Source organism: Priapulus caudatus, unplaced genomic scaffold (genome assembly GCF_000485595.1).
Source record: "Priapulus caudatus unplaced genomic scaffold, Priapulus_caudatus-5.0.1 Scaffold128, whole genome shotgun sequence".
NCBI classification, from domain to species: Eukaryota; Metazoa; Priapulida; class Priapulimorpha; order Priapulimorphida; family Priapulidae; genus Priapulus; species Priapulus caudatus.
Genome location: NW_014577189.1, coordinates 332,838 through 355,337, shown reverse-complemented (window position 1 = coordinate 355,337; position 22,500 = coordinate 332,838). Strand labels below are relative to the sequence as shown.

General features: G+C 45.3%; 1 protein-coding gene across 4 annotated transcripts in view; it reads right to left on the bottom strand.

The window, feature by feature from the left end:
• The window catches only part of LOC106805821 (CLIP-associating protein 1-like), a 159,564-nt gene that overhangs the window by 77,976 nt on the left and 59,088 nt on the right, over window positions 1-22,500 (bottom strand). For 2 of the 4 annotated variants that reach the window (XM_014807565.1, XM_014807562.1), the window contains exon 1: window positions 7,405-8,476. In XM_014807565.1, coding sequence (XP_014663051.1) covers window positions 7,405-8,230 — 826 coding nt within the window. In that variant the 5' untranslated portion in view covers window positions 8,231-8,476. Of the gene's footprint in view, window positions 1-7,404; window positions 8,478-21,614; window positions 21,704-22,500 lie in introns of those variants that run through there. The other 2 variants (XM_014807563.1, XM_014807561.1) reach the window with 2 other exon arrangements.

The following is a 22,500-nucleotide window of genomic DNA, read 5'->3' as shown; positions in this document are numbered from 1 at the left end:
TATCTATCTTATCTATCTATCTATCTATCTATCTATCTATCTATCTATTCATCTATCTCTCCCCTCTCTCCTTCTCTTTATCTATCTATCTATATCTAATCTCTCTATCTATTCTAGTCCATCTATCTATCTATCATATCTATCTATCTATCTTATCTATCTATCTTATCTATCTATCTATCTAATCTATCTATCTATCTATCTATTTATTTATTCTATCTATCTATCTATCTATCAATCTATCTCTATCTATCTACTACAGTACCAAGTCAGATGCAAGCTAATCCTGTTTGGCGACAATATGTTGCTGCAGGGGCCCGTTCATCGTTTTTTTCCGTTTTTTTTCCTCCTTGCAACTTCAGATGACTCGGAGGTCAAAATCAATGTGCCCATGACACTCAGCAATCCAAAAGTTACCCCTACTGAAACTACACCCTATTTCTAGAGGCTCCATATTGATTTGCCATTTGAGAACAGCAAACAAACAGACATAGCATTCACAAATATGCATTAGGATATGCTTATCACGTGTTTGCATGAATCTAAAACTCCGTATCATAATGTGTAGGTAGTCAGTACCTAATTTGTAATCTATGGTTGAAATTAAAATGCATCATACTTTTTGTAGTGTCGATCCAAACGTCTCGCTTTATATCGGCGTTTACTTCTTATTTTTTACTCTTGAATCAAATTGCAGCAAACACTACATTGTGTAATTTCTGTTTCCTGTTTGAGGGGCTTTATAATGTAACTGTACATCTAGTTAATTCGCACTGTTCTATTAATTAATTAATTAAATTGAATTTCTTCCAATTGTACAATGATTACAGTTTGTTTTTGATTGAAGTTGGTCTTTTTTTCGCTACTACTCTGTGTACAGATTGTTTCCGATTTCGTCAGCAGACAATGGCACAAGACGAGAAGCAATAAATTGGCGAGATTGCAGAACGAGAGATAGAGCCGAAAGAGGAGGGTTAAGCGGGGGGGGGCTAAACGTGTGGATATAATAATAGGGATTAGGAAAACGCAGAGTGCGGCAGTGCCGAAGGGGAAGAAAAATGGAAGGCGATGATGTTAAAAGAAAAGACGGACGATAAACGAATATAAGATTGCCAAGGGGATCTCTGTCGCGAGCGATTCGGGGGGTATAGCTGGGTGCATCTACGTACATAAATATGACTATGAATGTCTGAATAGTAAATAAGGTACTTAAAACGAGTTCATTCGGGAATAATCTACATGTCTTGCTACTATATTATACATATTTGTACTTTATTTTGATATGTTTATTAGGTATACTGAACAGCATACTTGCAAACAAGTGTCGATGTGCACTTAAATGAAAAATGTTTTTTTTCTATCTCGAAACAGATTCATTTACTCATCGGTTTGTTCTTATATTACATTTCTATTAATATTATATTCATTATATTAATTATTTATATTATCATTATATTATATTATGATTATATTATATAATTATAATATTATATTATATTATATTATATTATATTATATTATATTATATTATATTATATTTATATTATTATATTATATTATATTATATTATATTATATTATATTATATTATATTATATTATATTATTTATATCTATAGTATTATATTATATTATACTATATTATATTATATTATGTTGTATTTATATTATATTATATTATATTAATTATATTTATAATTATATTATATTTATTATATTCATGTTATGCTTATTTTTATTTTATTAAGTATATATTATATCTATTTATTTATACTATTAAATATATATATCATATAACAACATTCCTATTGCGTAAAATACGTTATTATGAATGCCTAATGTATTTTAATATATCTAAAAATAAACAGATTCGTAAGCTAAAATGTTCGATTTACTACATTTATAGAGGACATTACGTAATTGTCTTTTTGTCAACGATCAGCCAGGTAAAATGTTCCCGGTGTTGTCGGCTGTTTGACAGTCATTTGATGTTCGCCGAACTGAGGTACATTTACAATGCGTGTTCGCAGCGGTGGGCGGTTTCACTTCTCTGCTATATCATATATTAATATTATATATGTATATATATTATATTATATTATATTATATTAAATATTATTTTTATTAATATATATATATATATAATTATATACATGTATAGTATTATATTGTTCCCAAGCCATCGCGTTAACTTTGCCAATCAACTGCCTTGCTATGAATGACATCAACACGTTGGCCCGCGGCTTGTGTGAAAGCCGTTGGCGCTAGCCGTTGCTAGGCAGCGCTATTCTTTGTTCATGCATTTCAATTTTCGTTGTAGAAAAACAGACCGCTTTTCTACTTCCTCATATAGCTCTGTTTGTTTGCCGCTACGATTGTTCAATAGTAAAACCTTATATTAGTGATAATATTTATCGTCCTTGTAAGTTGTCAGAAAGAGGCGAAGAACTCAAGAGAAATCGTATTAAAGCATCTTGTGCTTGCGTGTCTCATAGTAGGTGCAAGCCGCTTAGTGGGCTGTGCCTGTGTGAATCACGCGTCTGGACATCAGAGGTGCTTGGTGTAGAAAACTCACGGAGCAATATGGCGTTTAGACCTTGCTGTGAGGTTCTTTCTAGCGTGCTGCCTATGATTACGGCCCATGTCCATCTGTGGAAACGGTAGACAAATATTTACGATACTAGATTACATTGAGTGCTTTTTTTATGATGACGGAAAATATATGAAAAAAAAATAAATGCTAATGTATATATAGATGTAATAGCAGAATATCACGGGTATGTTATACGTTGTAATACGCCTGCTTGCGGCGCGTCGCGCGGCGTTTGTGTCTGTGGCGTGGGTATCGGTGTGTGTGTGTGTGTGTGCATGCCTGTGTTGTGGTGTGTGTGTGTGTTATGTGCTCGCGCGCGCGTGTTGTGTGTGTTGTGCGCGCGCGTGATGTGTGTGTGTGATCCTGTGTGTGTGTGTGTGTCGAGAACGTGGATGCGTGTGTGTGGTGTGTGTGTGTGTGTGGCATGTGTGTGTTGCTGTGTGTGTGTGCATGGGTGTGTGGTGCGTGCGTGTGGTCTGTGTTTGTTGTTTGTCGTGTAACGCTGCGTGTGTGTTGGGCAGTGCGCTCGCGGGTGTCTGTGTGATGCACGTGTAACCTCTGTGTGCATGGAGGTGTTTTATTATATATTTATATATATATTTTATTATATGTCGATAAAAAAGCTTTTTATAGGAATATAACCGTATAACTACTAGTAAGATATTTCATTCATTCTAATTATATATAATGCAAATAAATATCCGATGGTAAAAATGTATTGTAAAATAAGGAATACGTGAATGATGGTTGTATTTCATTGTTCTGCAGAAATCAGTCTTGTCTGTGTGTGACGGGGCGTGCGAGCGCGCGTGGAAATCTTGTGGCGTGTGATATTTCTGTGTGCGTGCCTGCCGCGCTACTGGTGAACGCGGGAGCTATGGTGTGTGTGTGTGTGTGTGTGTGTGTGTGTGTGTGTGTGTGTGTGTGTGTGTGTGTGAGCTATGTTTAAGGCGTAACATAAAGCGGAATGACAAAATAGGAGACATATCGCCGCAATGAATCAATAAAGAGCCAACGAAACCAAAACTGTGTTGATATATTTATTAAAAATGGTAATATTACTTATTGTCATATAATCACGTAAAGGCGTATATATTCGCTCACAATCACTGTAAAATCGATTAACATGAACATTAATTCTCTCATGGTGTCAACGTTGCCGATTTCACGATCGCCTTCGGTGAGAAACAGACACAAGCAATTAACACAGTAAACTAATTTGCGAATGGCGACTAGATCATTTAAATGACAGTAAGGTGGCCTGTGTGCTGACAGATCTCGCACATGCACCACCAGGTAATGATCGCATTTCAATGAGACTCGCGAGTCCACACAGGTAGTTTTCGCTGACACCTATATGTCTATTCATTTCCTGGTTTGGTCGTTACCGATGAACTCGCGAGTCGCTACAGAACGCCACGTTTCTCGCCAACGAGGTCAGGAACCGCTCGTATCGTCGCTACATCTAGCAGCTGTTAGGTTCACAAAACATTATAGATTCTGGTAAATGGAGAACACAAGGACGAACCTATTTTACATAGCTTTATATTCGACGTATATATATCATATATATATATATATTATATAGGGGCCTATATATTATATATTATACATATGTATAGGTATATCTATATGCATATGTGTATGTGTATGTGTATGTGTATGTGTATGTGTATGTGTATGTGTATGTACACATACACTGTGTATGTGTATGTGTATGTGTATGTGTAAGTGTAGTGTATGTGTATGTGTATGTGTATGTGTATGTGTATGTGTATGTGTATGTGTATGTGTATGTGTATGTGTATGTGTATGTGTATGTGTATGTGTATGTGTATGTGTATGTGTATGTGTATGTGAATATGTACGTCTGTATGTTTATATGTATGTGTGTGCGAACGTGCATGCGTGCGCAAAAAAAAACATTAAGGTTAACTTTTACCAAGTGTACGATAAGTTATGCGGCTGTGAATGAGAACTGTATCAATCAGGACTTCGAACAGTCTAATAATATAAGATGGTAGACACAGCTGTACACTCTCAGACATCCCCGACCGCCTTACCGCTCCGTATAAAAACATAGACAGTATTTCTTTACTCGGCTCTGTCGAAAGTACAACGCACGAGAATGATTACGTGGAAAAAAACCAATCGCGCTATTCGATATAATTATAACCCGAGCCTGGACAATTTCAAAACAGAAAGATGCGCGATCAACATTCAGCATGCAGACACGACGGCACGATCAGCTGCTGCTGCCGCCGCCTGCACTGATCAAACGGCAGCAGTAAAAAAGGAGGAGCCGAAGTAAAGAGCCTGGAGCATCGGAGCACCATCGCCATGCGAACCGGTTGTCACTGTACTCGACTCAGACCAGATAAGACAGGTCCAAGGCTGGTGTGCACTCTCTGCCAGGAGAGAAGCTCTTAACCCTTTACACACGCCGTCGATTGGATTCTGCGTAACCTCTGTGCTAGATGCTCGACATCTAAGCGTGGGTGAATGCATGGCTGCATCTACGAGTGAGCACGTGAGGCGCTACAAGCAATCAGCTACAATACAGCATCCGCTGCTTACAACCCCCCTCTCCCCCTATTATTCTCTCCCTTCCAGGACAAACCAGCTCAGATTAGAAGAAAAAAAGACAGAAGTGGCCAAACAGACGAGAGTGGGGCAAAAAAATAAAGAAAGAAACACTTTCCTATTCTTTGCCAAAATAAACAACTCCGTCGACGAACATCGAAAAAGCGCGAGGATTCTTCCAAGCAAAACAACAGTGAGAGCGACCGCCACCGCCGACAGCTATTCGCGGACGTGTACATGCGAGCAGACGTGGGGGACGCGTTCACAGCACTCCCACAATTGCGGGGTCGTCTAACTGCGCAAGTCACAACAGCACGCGTGAGGAGGGGCACAGAAAGGCGATGAGCGTCTCGGCATTGAGACGGGGGCAAGAAACCTTTCAAAACATTGTTTTTTCCGAGGCGGTCGCTTGCCATGCATGAACTACCCGGCTGCTATATGAGCACGAGATCCGTAGCAGGGGGGGGGGGGCATGGCATGTGCATGGCTCAGCTAGACACGACATAGCACTCGACTTTGCTACTTAAAGCCTACAGATGCCGATTTTCATGAAATACGATATCCCAATTAAAAAAATTCCCGTTCTCGCCGAGGTTTGTGTGGTTTGTTGTGCCTAGGTGGGGAGGTTTGTTTGATAGGACCTCAGCGCCTCAACTCAAAGCAACCATAATTTACGACTCTTGGCTAGCATATGTCACCCAAGTACTTTCAGTACTGTCCAACCTTCAGCAGAACTGCTCACCGATACAAATACAGGGGAACGCGTTATGGTCTATTCAGACAGCGTTGAGTGCTAGTAAACCACCACGATGATATATGAACTGTGTAAAGGTGGCCCACAACGCAGCAGTAATAAACTCACACAAAGAATCTTCAGCACAAACTTCCCAGGTGAAACAGCCAGGAGACATTTCCTGTCGATATAGGGGGCACGCATTTTGACATAACTACTAGAACTAAATAACGCGAGTGAAAGCTCTGCAGCACGTGTATACGAATTTAAGATTTATTTTTGCAAAAAAGTTACTCCGTTATATCGAATAAAAGATTCAAAAGATTGAAAAAAAAAGACATTGAATATAGAATATTGAACATCTGAACACATTATATAGCACACGGAAGATTTGTTCCATTACAAAGCTCATTACAAATATATCTGTTTAGCTTTAATAACAGCTTTAATTAGTCGATGAGTTATTTAAGAAAATTATTTGGTCAGTATTATTTGGCCCCACCGACCCGGCTACTATACACGCACTGACGCACTCACGCACGCACGCACGCACGCACGCACGCACGCACGCACGCACGCACGCACGCACGCACGCACGCACGCACATTCATTGATTACATCGGGCCACATTAGCGGCGACTCAATAGTGTGTAGTATGAGACGAGTGGGGTACGGTCACTCCCCCTATAGTATCACCACTTCATTCTAATTATAGCATCTTTTCTCGTTTCTAGCATCTATTTAAAGCGACGGATTTTGTATACACGCATTTCTTTCGGCGAGTGCTAAATATTTTCACGCGAGCATGTTCGCGTGAGTACACCTATTATCTTCTTTTTATTCGGCTCGGTACTATTTTGTATAGTACAGAACAGTGAAGGCGCATTCAGCCGCATTCAGTCGGTTCCAGTTGGTTCAACCTAACCTTGCTGATCTCGTACATGGTCCAGCGGAAAGTGCCAGAAAGTAAAAGCACACTTACGGAATATAATTGACAGACGACTGGTCTGCAGTAAGATTAGTTTTAACCATCTTGCGATTACCGCCGTGACAAGTGCATCTTTTGGTTGCACAGAAACGAGGTCGAATTAAATCCTAATACGATAGCCAACGATACGATGTATCCCGCAACACCGTAACATGATCGTTGGCTACATTTCAAAGAAGTGGGAGGGGGCCGCATCATCATCATCATCATCACCTCACCTGCATACCTGCGACCTTGAACCTATTCAGAGATAAGCGAAAATGCGCATAGTTGGCGCGAAAGTAACCCGCATGGAACCGACACACGCACATACACGCGTGCACACACGCCCGCGCGCAGACATACACACAAACACGCCCGCGCGCACACACACGCACGCACGCACGCACGCACGCACGCACGCACGCACGCACGCACGCACGCACGCACGCACGCACGCACGCACACACACACACACACACACACACACACACACAACCCGAGTGTAAGACGCGCGCGCAGTGACGTACCGTGGGTGACTGGCACCTTTCCAGCTCTGCTCAGCCGCTGACCGCCCGACGGCGTAGGCTCGTCGTTGCCGAAGCGATATTTCTCTAGGAACTCATCCAGCGAGCTTCTCCCGCTGCCCGCCGAGGAAGGCGATCGGGTGGCGGTCCTGCCTCGGGTCGCCTCGGTCGGCACCTTGGCCCGGGCACCCCCAGCTTCGCTGCCGGCGGGGGCGACAGAATCGCCCGACGCATCGCCGACGCTCGTCTTGTTTCCTCGCAGACGATCTCTAAGCGACAGGTAGCGCATGTTCACGCTCTCGCGAGACCTGTCCTTCGACAGAGAACGGGGAAGACTCGCGTACGCGTGGGTCTTGCTGAGGCTATCCTGTGATCCTTCCCTTGTTAGCTGTCGCGTCTTGGTAAAGCTATCCTGCGATCCTTCCTGTGTTAGTGGTCGCGTCTTGGTAAAGCTATCCTGCGATCCTTCCCTTGTTAGCGGTCGACTCTTGTTCAAGATATCCTGTGATTTTTCCCGTGTCAGCGGTCGCGTCTTGGTGAGGCTATCCTGTGATCCTTCCCGTGTTAGCGGTCGACGATCGGGGATACTTCCCTGTAACTTCTCCCTCGCCAACCGGCTCGAATGGTCATTCACTCGCTGCATTGCCTGGGACGTGCCAGTGACCATACCCCCGACCATTCTCCTATCTGACCTATCCTTGCCCGACGGGAGAGTCCCGTACCCACCTCTATACGTGCTACTACTAACGGATGGAGCGCAGCCCAACATACTACCCGACCTGGCATCGTCAGTACGTGGCACGACACCGCGTCCGTACTGATAATGCATATCGCTCGACAAATCATGGGATCGCCGTTGATCAGTGACGCACCCGGGTAAAGGTGAATCGGTCGGCGATTTCGATGCGGTGGGCAGCTTTCCGTACCGCGACAACACGCGATGATCGCTCTCGCTCGGAGACAAACACGATGTCGGCTGGCGATCGCTGTCGCACCTGCCGCACTGCACCGCGGTCTCAGCAGACGCGGGAAACAGCGGCCTCACTACAAACGGGACCGTCCCGTACCCGGGTCTGCCACGCGCGGTGGGCAAGGACGTCGGCGTCGCCGACGACGGAAAAGTTGCATGACCAGACCTCCCGCGCGTACCGTCGGCGGACAGCGGGCGGGAGGGTGCCACGACGGGCGAGGGAAGCCCGCTGTCGTCCCCGTTCGCCAACCTCGTTCCCCCATTGAGCGCAGACTTCGGGGGAGGGGGCAGTGTTCCGTAGCCCGACCTGCCGCGCGGCGCGGGCGCCGCAGCCACGGTGGGCGGCGGCGGACTGGTCGGCGACACGGCGGGCGACGGCAGGGTCTCGTAGCCGCTGCTGTACGAGCGGCTGTAGTCGGCGACGCTGCTCGCGCTGCTCGATCCGCTACTCCCGCTCGCCTCCCGCGACCTGCTGCGCCGCTGCGGCGGGGGCAGCGGGGCGACTATGATCGGAATCGAACTCTTCATGTGGTAGTTGATCGAACCTAACATGGCGACGTGTTTGTTTCGACGTTGGTGTCTTCGACGAGAGATGGGACGCGGTTGCTAGGGCGCAGACAAAAACAACTCCCCGATGCTATTACTGAGTCGATAATTGGCGTTCCGACGGGAGTCTCTCACGGTGTATTAACACGCAATAAGAATCGGCACTTTTTTTTAAACTGAATCGCCTATTAGTACAAGTGTGAAGATCCTAGTTCATCGAATTCACCATCCAGGGAGGCAGAGAGAAAGAGAGAGGGAGAGAAAGAGAGAGAGTGAGAGAAAGAAAGATAAATAGAGAAAGCTCCGGACTTGTCCACGTTTGCGACAGCTTCTATATACTTCTACACACAAGACACGTCAGTCTACTTCTCCTTTTCCTCCTCTTCCTCGTCCGATCGCATCTGACGTCGCGTGAAGCACTTCTCCCGGGCACAGTGTTCAGGCGCACGCACACGACGCTCTCCAGCTACTCTTCCACCGAGCTCCTCAACTGCTAGTGACGCTCTCGCGGCTGCTAACCGAGTGCGTGTGTGAGTTGAGGGAGGCTCGCTAAAGGCACGCACTGGCCAGTTTGCTTCCTACACGCAGGCGTTGGTGAGACCTCGCTCTCTCTCTCGAGCGCGTGCGCTTACGGCGAACATGTGCCGTCGTTGCGCTTGCTCTAGATGACCCAGTACACAAACAGCGGCCCACGTCCCGCGGCGTCCCGTGCTCCTTAAGGAAACATCGCCGAACATGTGCGCCCGCGCGGCACGGGTGAAATCACAGCGATGTGTGTGTGTGCGCGTGCGTGTGCGCGTGCGAGTGCGCGTGAGTGCGGCGGCGGCGGTAGCGCTCTCTATAACCCTTCAGGAGATAGTGATAACGACGCTTGCGCCCGTGTGCGCCCGCGATCACCGAGTGGGCCACTCCATTCTACCAGCCGCGGGGGAGGGGGTGCAGGCCTGCTCACGCATTTTTTTATCTCTCCCTCTCTCTCGCTCGCGCGCGCTCTCTCTTTCTTTCTTTCTTTTTTCTTTCGCCTTCTCAAATTCTAAAGTGGTTAGAAGCGAGGCATTCCGCGTACGGCCGGCGGCAATTGTCAATGTTGGTAAATAATCATAACGTTGGGAGTCATAGTTGAACCTACGTGCGAGCACAGCGCAGCGATACGTAAATAAATGCAGAGCAGGCCGCCGGGGGGCAGGCGCGGCGGCCACTCCGCTCGCCCAGAACATGCGTTGCTGTTAGACCGTCGGATGATCATCAGCAACATCAAAGTTACGTACACGCATTTTATTGAATAAAGGCGTCACCGCTGGTTCGTGCCGCAAATGTATGAGCGCAGTTGTGTAGTTGTGTAGTTGTGTAGTTGTGTAGTTGTATGTATAGTTATGCGTAACACCGATTGCAAGCGATGGTGATCACGCGTGCATGCATGCTCGCCCCATGTAGAACGTACGCACGTATACGTAACGAGCAAATATATCAGGATTAATTTACGAAGACACTTAACATTCAGAGTGCTTAGCGGCACTAGATCAACGACACTCTTGTTTACTGCAGTTAGTAGACATTTTTCACTCAATCACACCGTTAATTATACGGCAATGCCGATACGACAATGCCGATAATACCGGCATAATGCCGGCAATACGGCAATGCCGATACGGCAACGCCGTTAATTATACGGTAAATTACGCTTGTTAATTTTATAGAGTTCTGCTGAACATTTACTGCTCATTCGGAATAGCCAAGCGCGCCAGCACGGACAGCCCGGTTGATTCCGGAACGTGCGCGTGACTGTTAGACCGCGGGGTGAACCCCCAAATTGTGATTTTTTGCGCCCACCGAGTGGCAACTACATAGTATGCTCACATATTGAAATTAAATACATTTTAAAAGGTCTGTGAAACTCGTCAATAATAACATTTACGCAAACAAGAGAAAAACGAGAAAAACTGAAAGAAAATAATATGTGTGGAAACCGGCTTAACAAGGCGAAGGTTGGCGGCGTCTGCCACTCGTTCTTACAGACGGACAAATTTCTCTCCCCGAATGCTCCACGAAGACGAGAACGAGTCGCGATAAATAATGAACTATTAGCAGCCATTGCTCGCATTCAGACAGACGACAACTGCGCACGCGCACGAGATTTTTAGCTGGTAAGGCTATAAGTCATCACTATCGATCTTGCGAGCATCTCAAGGGCAGCGACGGCGTCAAACGCTCACATGAAGCGTGAAACTATGTCACTGTGGCAGGTGCAAGTTTCGCCGCTACCACACACGTGTCACGCAGCACAACCCTCCCCCCTCCAACTACTTAAAACGAGGAATTCACGGTGAAGTCATTTTTTAAGGCGCCTCTTTCTATTTCTGTGTCACGAACAATCGCCCGCGAAAGAAAGTGAAAACATTTGACTAGCGAACTTTAGCGGCGAGCAAGATTGCGCACTCAGACATCGTTCCCCGAATCGGATTAACGCAGTCTTTGGCACAATGGGGAACAAATGCCTGGGAACAAAAAACGCATTTATACGTCCCAACAAGGGTAATTCCAAACGATTTTATCGCGAACTAAAATCGTTGTTCCCCAATGATATTAATAATAATAATCATAGGGGCGATATATCAGGGGAATGAATATGTTATTATTCACCCTGATATATATATATACAATTATATATATAGTAAAAAAAACTTTATACAAGAAAAGTAGTTAATTTTAGCGACGTAGCGCTTTTAAAAACAGTCTCGAAAAAAAACTCTAGCATTAGGCATACGTCCGTCCGAAGAATTCACCGCGTCTCCCCCTCCCTCCACCCCTGCGCACACAGATACGTACATATTGACCTGCCAGCCTGGCCTCTTCGCAGTTATCTACAAAAATCTCGAGACGGTTTAATCCTACGGGGGATAACCAGGCCCGCACAATGCCCACGGACTTCAACCGTCTTTCGGGACCGCTCCGGCATTCAGTGATACAATTGCGCACAACTCTTAGGAGCGCCACAGGGTCAGACATTGTCGGTAGCATTCTGAGATGTACGGTCGAGTCCTGTGGAACATTCTAGCTGCGAGCTGTCATGCAGAATATACTGTCCAGTCTACTGCGGAGTACACGAGAAAGAAAGCAAGACAATATGGGAGAAGGGAAGGAAAGAAATAGCTCGAACGAAAGGGGGGAGAGAGAGAGAGAGAGAGAGAGAGAGAGAGAGAGAGAGAGAGAGGAGGAGAGAGAGAGAGAGAGAGAGAGAGAGAGAGAGAGAGAGAGAGAGAGAGAGAGAGAGAGCGCGCGCACGCCGAAAAGAGGCAAGCGGCGAGCAGAGTTACGAAGAAGCGAATGAGAGAACATGTATCACCAATGTCACTCAGCAGCGACAAGCCGGTCTAGCCAGATTCACTCTCGCCTATACGGGCACGACGTTAACTCCACCGCCCCGCCCGCCCGCCCGTGCGCCCGGCCGCAACCCGCCCGCGTCCGGCCAACCGAGCCCGCCCGACGCACTAAGACGCCAGGCGCTCAATTCTGTCTGCAAAGCGCCTGACTGTCATCCGACGGAATCTAAGCGTATGATTAGAAAGACGACTAGTCACTTCGTTGTCAATGACGTGAGAAACAATGAAGATCTATTTAGTAAGAATAGTTGATCACCGACAGATAGACAAACAGACGGAACGTATAGTGTTCCGGGCTAGGAGTTTTTAGAGGAACAACTCTGAAGCAAAGAACCTCTGGCGCGATTAAACAACTTGCGGCGCAAACTCTCATGCTATGTCATCTTCTCGCTCTCCCAGCGCTACTCATCGCTCTCGCTGTCGTCTCTCTCTCTCTCTCTCTACTCTGTCTCGCTATCGCCCTATCTCTCTCGCTCTTCGCGCTATTCCCCTCTCTCTCTCTCTTTCTCTCTTCCTCTCTCTCACGTATGTACGTAGCCTATACTCACATCTCGCTACCCCTCAGATCTCATCATAATCATATCCTCACGTATCTCCTGTCTCACCTTCAAATCTTATATCTCTTTCACAATTCCCTCTCCGCTGACGATCTTCGCGCAACGCGTGCGCGTTCCCCCCCCTTCTCTCTCTCTCTCATCTCTCTCTCTACTCAGCTTGCTTCTCCTCCTTCCCCTCTCCATCGCACTCCCTCTCTCTCTCTCTCTCTCTCTCTTCTGTGTTCCTCCTTGCCCCTGCACCATTTTCTCTCACGCGTGACGCGCTCCGAAGGTGCTAACTGCGCCATAAACGAACGCTCGAACAACACGCGCTCCCCGTGGCGTCGGTGATCAAGTTGAAGATCCGCACACCTCGAGGCTCCGCGTATATAAATCCTATTATAAACACCCGCAATTATTGATAGTGATCATTGTATACAGGCCGTTTTAGAGGTGTTATATATATATATATGTTGCAGTGGTGTGTGTGGCTGTGTGTGTGTGTGTGTGTGTGTGTGTGTGTGTGTGTGTGTGTGTGTGTGTGTGTGTGTGTGTGTGCGTGCGTGCGCGTGCGTACGTGTTGTGTGCATGTGCGTGCGTGCGTACGTGCGTGCGTGCGTTCGTGCGTGCGTTCGTGTATTTATATGTATGCTGCACTGATGCAGCTAGCGGGGTTTACGTCTCTCGTGCTGGTAACTGGGTGCTGGGCGGAGGTTCGCATTTAACACACCGCGGCTTAATAGTTGCCATGATGGCAAACGGAGCGAAATCAAGAAAGATGGAGGGAGAGAGACATTCAGACAGACAGACAGATTAGCAGACAGACAGAGAGAAAGAAAGAGAGAGAGAGACAGACAGAGAGCCCGTGAGAGAGAGAGAAAGAGAGAAAGAGAGAAAGAAAGAGATAGAGGAAGCGAAAGAGAGAGAGAGAGAGAGAAAGAAAAAGAAAAAGAAAGAAAGAGAGACAGACATACAGACAGGGGGAGAGATTGATTTGGTTTGCGGATGTAACACAACAGCGAGACGGCGGAGGTAATAACAGTGGCGGCGTTTTAACACGTAATTGACAATTAATACAGCGACTCCGCCGCTTGCCTGCCCACACGCCCTTGAATATCTTGGTTGCACGGACGCAAGCACACGAAATCTCGAAAACACGCACACACCTACTCAGGCACTCATACACGCGCACCTTCATGCACGCACACGCCAGCACGCAAGTACGCACGCACGCACACACACGCCAGTACGCAAGTACGCATGCACGCACGCACGAACGAACGTACACTGCGAAGGTTAGCATATGCCTGCATAGTGTTCTATCTCTATCTATCGCTTTTGGTTGCCAAGCTAGAGTACTCACCGCTTCAACAGAGGTTCGATCCGCTCCCCAAGTTAGCACATTACTCCCTTACTCGCTCACTTACTCTCTCACTTACTCGCTCACTTACTCGCTCACTTACTCGCTCACTTACTCGCTGTCATTTTTCGGTTACCTTCCTTCCCAGCAAAGCAACCGATAATACTTGTTAGAGATGCCCTGGCTAATTGCCTACAATTGCGGGACAATAGTAGCTATTACCCCGCGCCGTACTACGCCTCAGCGCACGATCGATCCCTCTAGCAGGGACACTAGTTATACGTGCTATAATTGCTATCAGTGTTTGCAGGAACGTTGCGCCGGTGATTGATGGGTGAACGATACGTCGTTGCCCCGTGGGTAACGTCACGTTGCGCGGCCCAACAATAGTATCTACCTGGGCATCTACCTTTGTTTTCGCAGCATCGCATCTGCTTTATCACTGCTTCGGAGTCGTTGTTCGCAGTTCAGAGCCCGCGTTCGTAGTGAGAAATGGACAAACGCGATACTTGTGGTGGAAATGACCTCCAAATGACATCCCATTAACCGTACGCCAAGAAAAAAGGCAGGTTCTCGTCTCATTTCAACTCTTGCTTTGTAGTTTCGTTTGCCTAAAACTTTGATGTGACGATAAATTCGGCGGAGCTCTCAGCTCTCATGTCAGTTCAACCGTTGTCATCTATCCCCGCTCTCCCTTTCTCACATACAGCATTCCTCGTCTTTCACATCCCCTTCCTCGTCCACCACCCATGCACTGGTCATCATCCCCTTCAGCCATATCATTCTCCGACCTTCCCTTTCATATTGACCTTCGGCTTTCTCCGTTTCCCTTTCCTCTTTGCATACTAAACTGCATCAACGAATCACCACCGATAATAATATGGCATTTCCGATCAAGGCTTCACTAAACCCTCACCCCTGTACTTTCCCTACCACCCCATGTGCCATACACGCCCATCTACTCCTTGCAATCCGGCATTACCCCATGTTACCCACCCCGCCGTCGGCTATATGCAGCTCATTTCTGCACAACCATAAACCGGAGCGATATCGGTCAACTCTCCGGAAATAAACCTACCGAACTACGAATCTACGCGCGCGCGCGGTCCGACATATGGACGCATATAACCAAAAGTCAAAACAACAATGTAGGGCATGCAACCTCTCCGGTGGAAGGACCCCCTCACTGCGCAGCTGCCCACCACGTGTAGATGACAGCCGTAACCAGCAGAGGCTGCGACACACGGAGCGTCGGTCGTTAATAGATGGACGCGCAGCCACGCGAACGAGTGACAGACGAATGAACGCACGTGGCCGCGAGAATGAAACCCAGAACGACGGGAGGGAATGAAAGAGATTGAAGTACACAGCCTGCGTCCAGCGGTGAGTGAGAGACGCACACGTGTCTTCAACCGGCTAGACGTCGCCAATGATCGACGATGGCATCAGCTGAGCATGAGTCACTCGCAGCAGACCGCATGTCGCTTCTCTGCGAACTGATCCGCCGCAACCGAATAGCGTGCACCACGAGGGGAAAATAATGATTACGACAACACGTAGCATCGCGGAGACAGAGTACGAGTTAGCTCATCTGCAACTCCTGCGACCACCCTCCAACACAGGAGCAGCTCCGTCTCAAGGAGGAACCGAAGAATGATGGTGAGTTGAACTGTACAGAACATCTTCCTGTTTTAGTGTAGACACTAATGTATTGATAATATATGGATCTGCACGCTTGGCCCCAAATCAACCGAGAAAAATGACCGAAACAGTTCTCATTAGTCACTTTTGTTTCGGGTGATTTACTGACGCTGCGACCTACATTGTCAATGTCAAGCTTACGCGTTTCCGAGTATGTAGTCGCTGCTACGGTGACAGAATTGTTCGTGAGCTAGTTATTATGCATACTAAGGTCGCCAGTAGATATAACCGAGTACAACAGCGCTTGAAGAATCGCAGCCAGCTGACAATGGGATAGCAGCGACGAGAGTCCGGTGTTATCACACCAAACATTCCAGTGCATCTTCACAACAACAACGCCTGTTCCACTTCCCTCCGTCGCCTGCTTGTTTAAACTTAGTAAAACCCATACGCCATTCGCGTCTATTGGGACTCCTTCGGCCAAGTGAAACTATAACAGGGCGCAATCCAAGAGTGTGGCCGATAAGCCGACTATAGGGACCAAGGGAGTAAGCTGCGATTGGTTTCAAAGCACGGCATCAACAACCTGTACGACCACATCGCTGCCACGCCGTTAAGGATACTCTCAAGGTTTTAGGAGAATTTTTACCGATTTTTCATTTTCAACTTTATTCGATGGCTAACACTATGTCCCACCTGTGTACATGCTCATTTCTCCATATAACGGTACATGTGAACTGTCAGAGCGTTTTGCTTGCCCGCGTACATGTGTAGTGAGCCGCGGCTGACGTCAGAAAAACGCTGATTTCTCCGTTCCAATTTCTGACTTAGTAGTCGATGTATAAATGTATATTTCTCTGTGATTACGCGGAAACGCGGAATAATTTAATATTACACTCGTTTTAATGGTAACATATTGCTGTAAAAAAGTGCGTCAGGGATTGTTATTAAGTGCCGTATTTTATGAGTTATGTCTCTTTATTCGCAAAAATTTTAAATTCAAACGTGCTACTTGAATTGTAGGCAGCTTTTTTTATTTTTCTCAGTAAATATGAAACTTAAAGAAAAATCCTGATGCAATATTTTGGTACATATTGTGCTTGACATGTGGCGAAAATTTTGTATCCTCACTCTTTCTGGTAATTGAGAAATATCCAAAATACCATTTTTACATAAAAATTCAAACTTTTTGTGGTAACATAATTAGGTGCTGGAAATTTCATGCAATTTTTTGCCTTGAGCATAGAGATATATCTCCTCTATAAATAAATCGTGATTGATTCGATTCATTCGTCAATAAACGTTTAATCTTCATTAGAGCAATACCCGTGCAAAAGGTGGAGAGTATCAGTCACAACACAGCAGCGCATAAATTGTTCGGGCATGAGTAAGCTATAAGTAGAGGGAGAAGCGTGGCTGGTAGCAGCGATATCATAAAGCCAGCGCGAAAGGCATTTATATGACGACATCGATACCGCGCAGAAAGTTCTAGCTGCGAAACAAATGCAGCCGAGAAAGCAGACGACAGTGTGGCCGATGCAGCTCATGGTTGCCAACACGCAGCGTGTACATACATGCATGTTGTGGGAGCGACCACCAAACAACAAGGTGCTACTAACCCCCCGTTAAACACGCCATTTTTTACCCATGTATCTGTTTATTTCCATCAAAGACCAGTGTCCTTCCTGGCTAGGTTAAACACAGGCTTCTGAGATGATGAATGGAGGTATTAGGATTCACATAATCGTAAACACGCGAGCACATGCAGTGACTAGTGAGTATAATACTATACTGAAGTTCCTACTGCCTAACTGCCTGAAAAAATGCCTAATTCAACCAAGCAGGTATTAACGGGTCAGCCTAATCTTCATACACGCGGCGGCTTACCAGCGGTAAACTAACAAGTTAACTATCATCTTTGATTAATTGCTTCCAACCTCTTCAAGGAGACGACGGGACGCCACGTTCAACGCCAATGCGAACATTTTCTAATTAGAGATCCCCGGACAGCTCTACGGAACTAATATGGTGTGAAGCGAAGCCACGGGAGGCTCCAGATATTCTGGGCTGCACAGTGCGTGATGCTGTAGCCTGGCTCTATTATATGAGTGAAGACTGGCATTAGGCGTTTGGTTTTCATGGGATTCAAAAACCAGCTACAAGTGGACCACACTAAGTTACATTTAACAGCGATTGACGACGACGACGACGACGACGCGACGATCGACGAACGACGGACGATGACGGCGACGGCGACGCCGACGACGACGACGACGACGACGACGACGACGATGATAATAATAATGCCATTTGTTGAACGAACGATACTAAAGATACCAGCAACTACTAGAGGATTTCCTGTAAGGAAAAGAACAAACAATGACACAGTTTCATAGCCAACTGCGCCGCCCCTTTGCCTGCTATGTTGTCATGCTAAGCCACTCACGCACCTGAGCAACACAAACATGTACCGTTGTGTATGCGCAACACAAACATGCACCGCTGTACGCATAGAAATGCTATTTACTTCTCCCTTGATCAATAATCTCTATATCCGAAGAGAAAACAAACACTCCAGACTCACACGTTGCGTTCATCTCGAATTAGACAAACTTCAAAGGCAAGCCGCTGTAATCTGGAAAGCCTTTTCCCTTCCATCATAACCGAACTTAATCATAAACACGATGCACAAATATATGATGACGTCATACAGGCAAGGAAGGATGGCTGACTAATTGTAATTATTATTACACTCAGCTAGAGACCATAATATATAAACCACAACATCCTAGAAGTAGGAATCAACAACCATGTGCACGCTCGCTTATCACATAAAATTCCCCCTTAACCCGAAAATCACAAATATGGAAAAAATATCTCATGGTGTTAGCCACCAACATGGTGTGATAATTAACTTGACCATTACTAAGTTCCGCCACGTGGGGACGAGACTCGGCAAAATTTCTGTCAATATGAAATTCTTCATTTCGAAGCGGCTTGTTAACGAACATTTTACAGCCTGCGACCAGGACCATAAACCTGGTTACAGAGTTCTGCGAATTACGTTAGCACGCAGCTATGACGCGCTCCCGCTGCGCCTAACAAGTGACAGATGCGACGAAACACTGCAATCTCCCAACATTCCTGTAGTGTGGCCGGGGCAAGTAACAGTAGCTTCTTATTATCTCATGTGAAACCTCTTCTCTGAAGCTCGATTTCGGAAAAAATATGCTCGCCACATTTTGTAGACGTGCTGTGTGCGTGTGTGGGGGAATGATGGTTCAACACCAACAGACATTCCAGGCACGAGGTGTGGATAGTTAATTTTGCTCCGCTTCTGTCATGTTGTGCTGAGACTGAAAGGATCGTTCTGTACCATGATAATTAACAGGCAGGGATTCGCAGATTCGAAACTAACATGTTATTCATAGTGGGCATCAGACCATAAACTAAAACAGATCTTTGTAACATCCACTTCTGAACCAAAAATCACCCTGCGCCAAAAAACAAACCTTCTGCGGTAATAGATGATTTTACAGGAATTCTTCACAAACTTATCAAAATTTCCAGTAAAGCTATCAAACCTTTAAAGCCAGTCAGGTGGCAGGCATGCTGGCAGGTCATGTGATAATGATTCTAGAAATGAAAGTGTCAATGACACTGTAGCTTACCACAAAAAAGGACAGAAATTAGTGAGTGAGAAGAAGTCAGTTTTAATTGACCAACCATCGACGTACATTATGGAAACGAAGAGTATATATGGGAGAACTCCCATTATATACTCTTGATAATTATGTGGGATTTTTTATGTGAAAATAAATGTTTGAGATGTGAAAGTCTGAGATGTGGGCGAGTGATGGCGTTACACCTAAATGATCGCCATTTAACGTTTTTATAATATTCAGATTTAGGCACTGCCTAAAAGCGGAGCTCCCGATGTGTAACGTGTAAGATTGAGAGGATACGCTTATTCCACGTAGCTGCTATATACCACGTGACAATGGCGTTTCCCTGCCCATAACACAACTTTTGTCAAAGGTTAATTGGTTGCATGGAAGTGTTTACTTCGTATGAGTTTTTCTAGGCGGTAGCACACGGTTGCTATCTGTATATCGCAATAATAATTTATAAACCAAAATGAATCACAATTTGTGACGGTAGATACCTGCTCTGATGCTTCTTAGCGATGGCGTTCAAAATAAATAGGTTATGCTGCGTTCCGACATGTTTTGTTCTTTACTCTAATATAGACGTTTTATCGGCAGGGTGGAGAGGAAATACCAATTTTGCATTAAAGATATTGTCAATAAAATCTTGTAAAACGAACCAGACGAAAGTGACACCACAGACTGTTATCTGCGTGTCTATATAATATGCTATATAATTGCAAAAACCTACCTAATTTGCATAATTTTTTTAAATATCAAAACCTTTGGCCCTTATTCATTCACATACCAAAAATGAGCAAAATCCGTTGAACCTGAACTGACTAATGGCAATTTCCATTTTTGCCCAAAAATTCCCGTGGCTCGAAAGTACGTCGACTGGCGTGCTCAAAAATAGGACGTTCAAACCTCTCTCATAGCAGTAACAACTATACCCAATTTCAAACATGTGGGTCAAACGGTTCCTGAGTTATCGTTGACTGTAGCCAAATGTTGACGGAAGGACGGACAGACGGACGGACGACGACCCATGGCAATAGCTCATCTTGACGATGTCAAGGTGAGCTAAAAATTATGAATGTATGGCAATATTCAATAGAACACTTGTTTAGAGAAGCCACAGAATGGTCATCACAGAGTGAAACAATGATTCAGGATTGGCTAGATAAACTCCTCTCCATGACTGAGCAATCTGCTCAATATCATGCATTGCTGATTCTTAGGTCAAATAGTTTAACACAAAAAACCCGTAATGGCGGCAGACCAAGGCTGCAATTACCACTGCACATTAGATCTGTGTATTTCAGCTCCCACTGCCACCTGGTGTCAATTCCTATTAACGAGGCATATGGTATATGAATCAATGGCCTCTCAGGTTTCTCGTCCAAACGATTTCACTCCTTGCACAGCACTGATATCAAGTTACAATCAATAATAACATAACTGCGCTATCGTATTTACCTGGCTTCAAAAAAATTCGAAAAATATATTACATGATGTCTCACGCATGCCCCACAAAATGCTAGCCATATTCTAGCCATATTCTAGCCATATTCTAGCCATATGCTAGCCAAATGCTAGCCACAAAATGCTAGCCATATCTGCTTACAGTGATATTTAGTATTATTTACATTACATTACATCGAGCGATATTTCAAAATTAGAGAAACCTACTCAGTGATAAAAATCTGCATCATTTTAAAACCCAAAGGCGCACAATTAATAGTCAAACTAAGCATGACTCGCCCATAACGAGCTAACTTGAATTGATCGAATGGTAGCTTTCGTGCGTCTAAAAGTATGTTGGTGCTGCCACCTAGTACATGAAATTATAACTAAATAGGATTACAAACTAGAATTCAAAGCACAAAATGGTTAAATTGGGGTTCCTTCAATTCTCTACAAAGTAGTGCCTAAGCATTTCTACTTACTTCTGCTTTTCTGTCGTTCCGCAAACACTGACCAATTTTTAATGCTTGCTTGTCAGCATATATCATAGAAAGCCAGACGCATGACAATCCGTAAAACCACCATAATCCATCCACTCGATGCAGTGTAGCTGAGAGGAGTACATACAAACGAGACATAAGGGACTACATAAAAACGTGCACTTACTGTCTTCTGTTGAGCCGACAGCCGAGCCTGGATGCACCATCTTGCCTGCTTTCTTGGCCTCATCAAACCTCTCATATATCACTGATAACCTAGTGAAGGAGTAATGGCAAAGATGTGAAACTTCGATGAGACATCCATCCTACACACAACCTGAGCCCTACGACAAAATTACGAGATGGAACGACATGATGATTATACCTTTGTTCCTCTCTAAGGGTCATTAACGAGCATACAGAACGCACACTTTATCACAATACCCTCTCTCGTGTACAAAATTTAATGTTGTTTTTCCCGAATTGAAAGGATAGCCTGAATCGAGATTTTGTTTGTTATTCTAAAAGGGTATGGCAGCTGTTGATGCCATCACACTCGCATAGGGTTTACGGGCTTGTAATATTGTTCAAATAATAGTGAACGATCCACAGCTACGCTTGACATGAAGTAACAGGCACAATTAATCACCACGACTTGGCCATCTCTGTAAAAAATTCATAACATTACCTGACAAGATCACTTAGCTATATTAACTAAGCACATTTCCGTAGGCATGCTCGGCCACTCGTAAACTAATCGACATGATATGTACGATCATCACGTGAATAGGTATGTCGACCATTAACACGTTCAACGCGAAACACGAGTATACTCGTTTGAACCTGCAAAACGCACGGCCGCGAAAGACGAGTATACTCGTGGCAAAAAAAAATAAAAATAAAAATTTTGAACGTTTACTATGTTCTCCTATAGATGGCAGGGGCTATACGCTTAGCAATTCAACAGCGTCATTGTATAAACCCCAGTAGTAGATGACATAATTTAAACAATACTTTACTGTTGTTTGGAACGTTATTTTGGGAGTTTTTGGGACTGAGGTAATGTTTTTAGT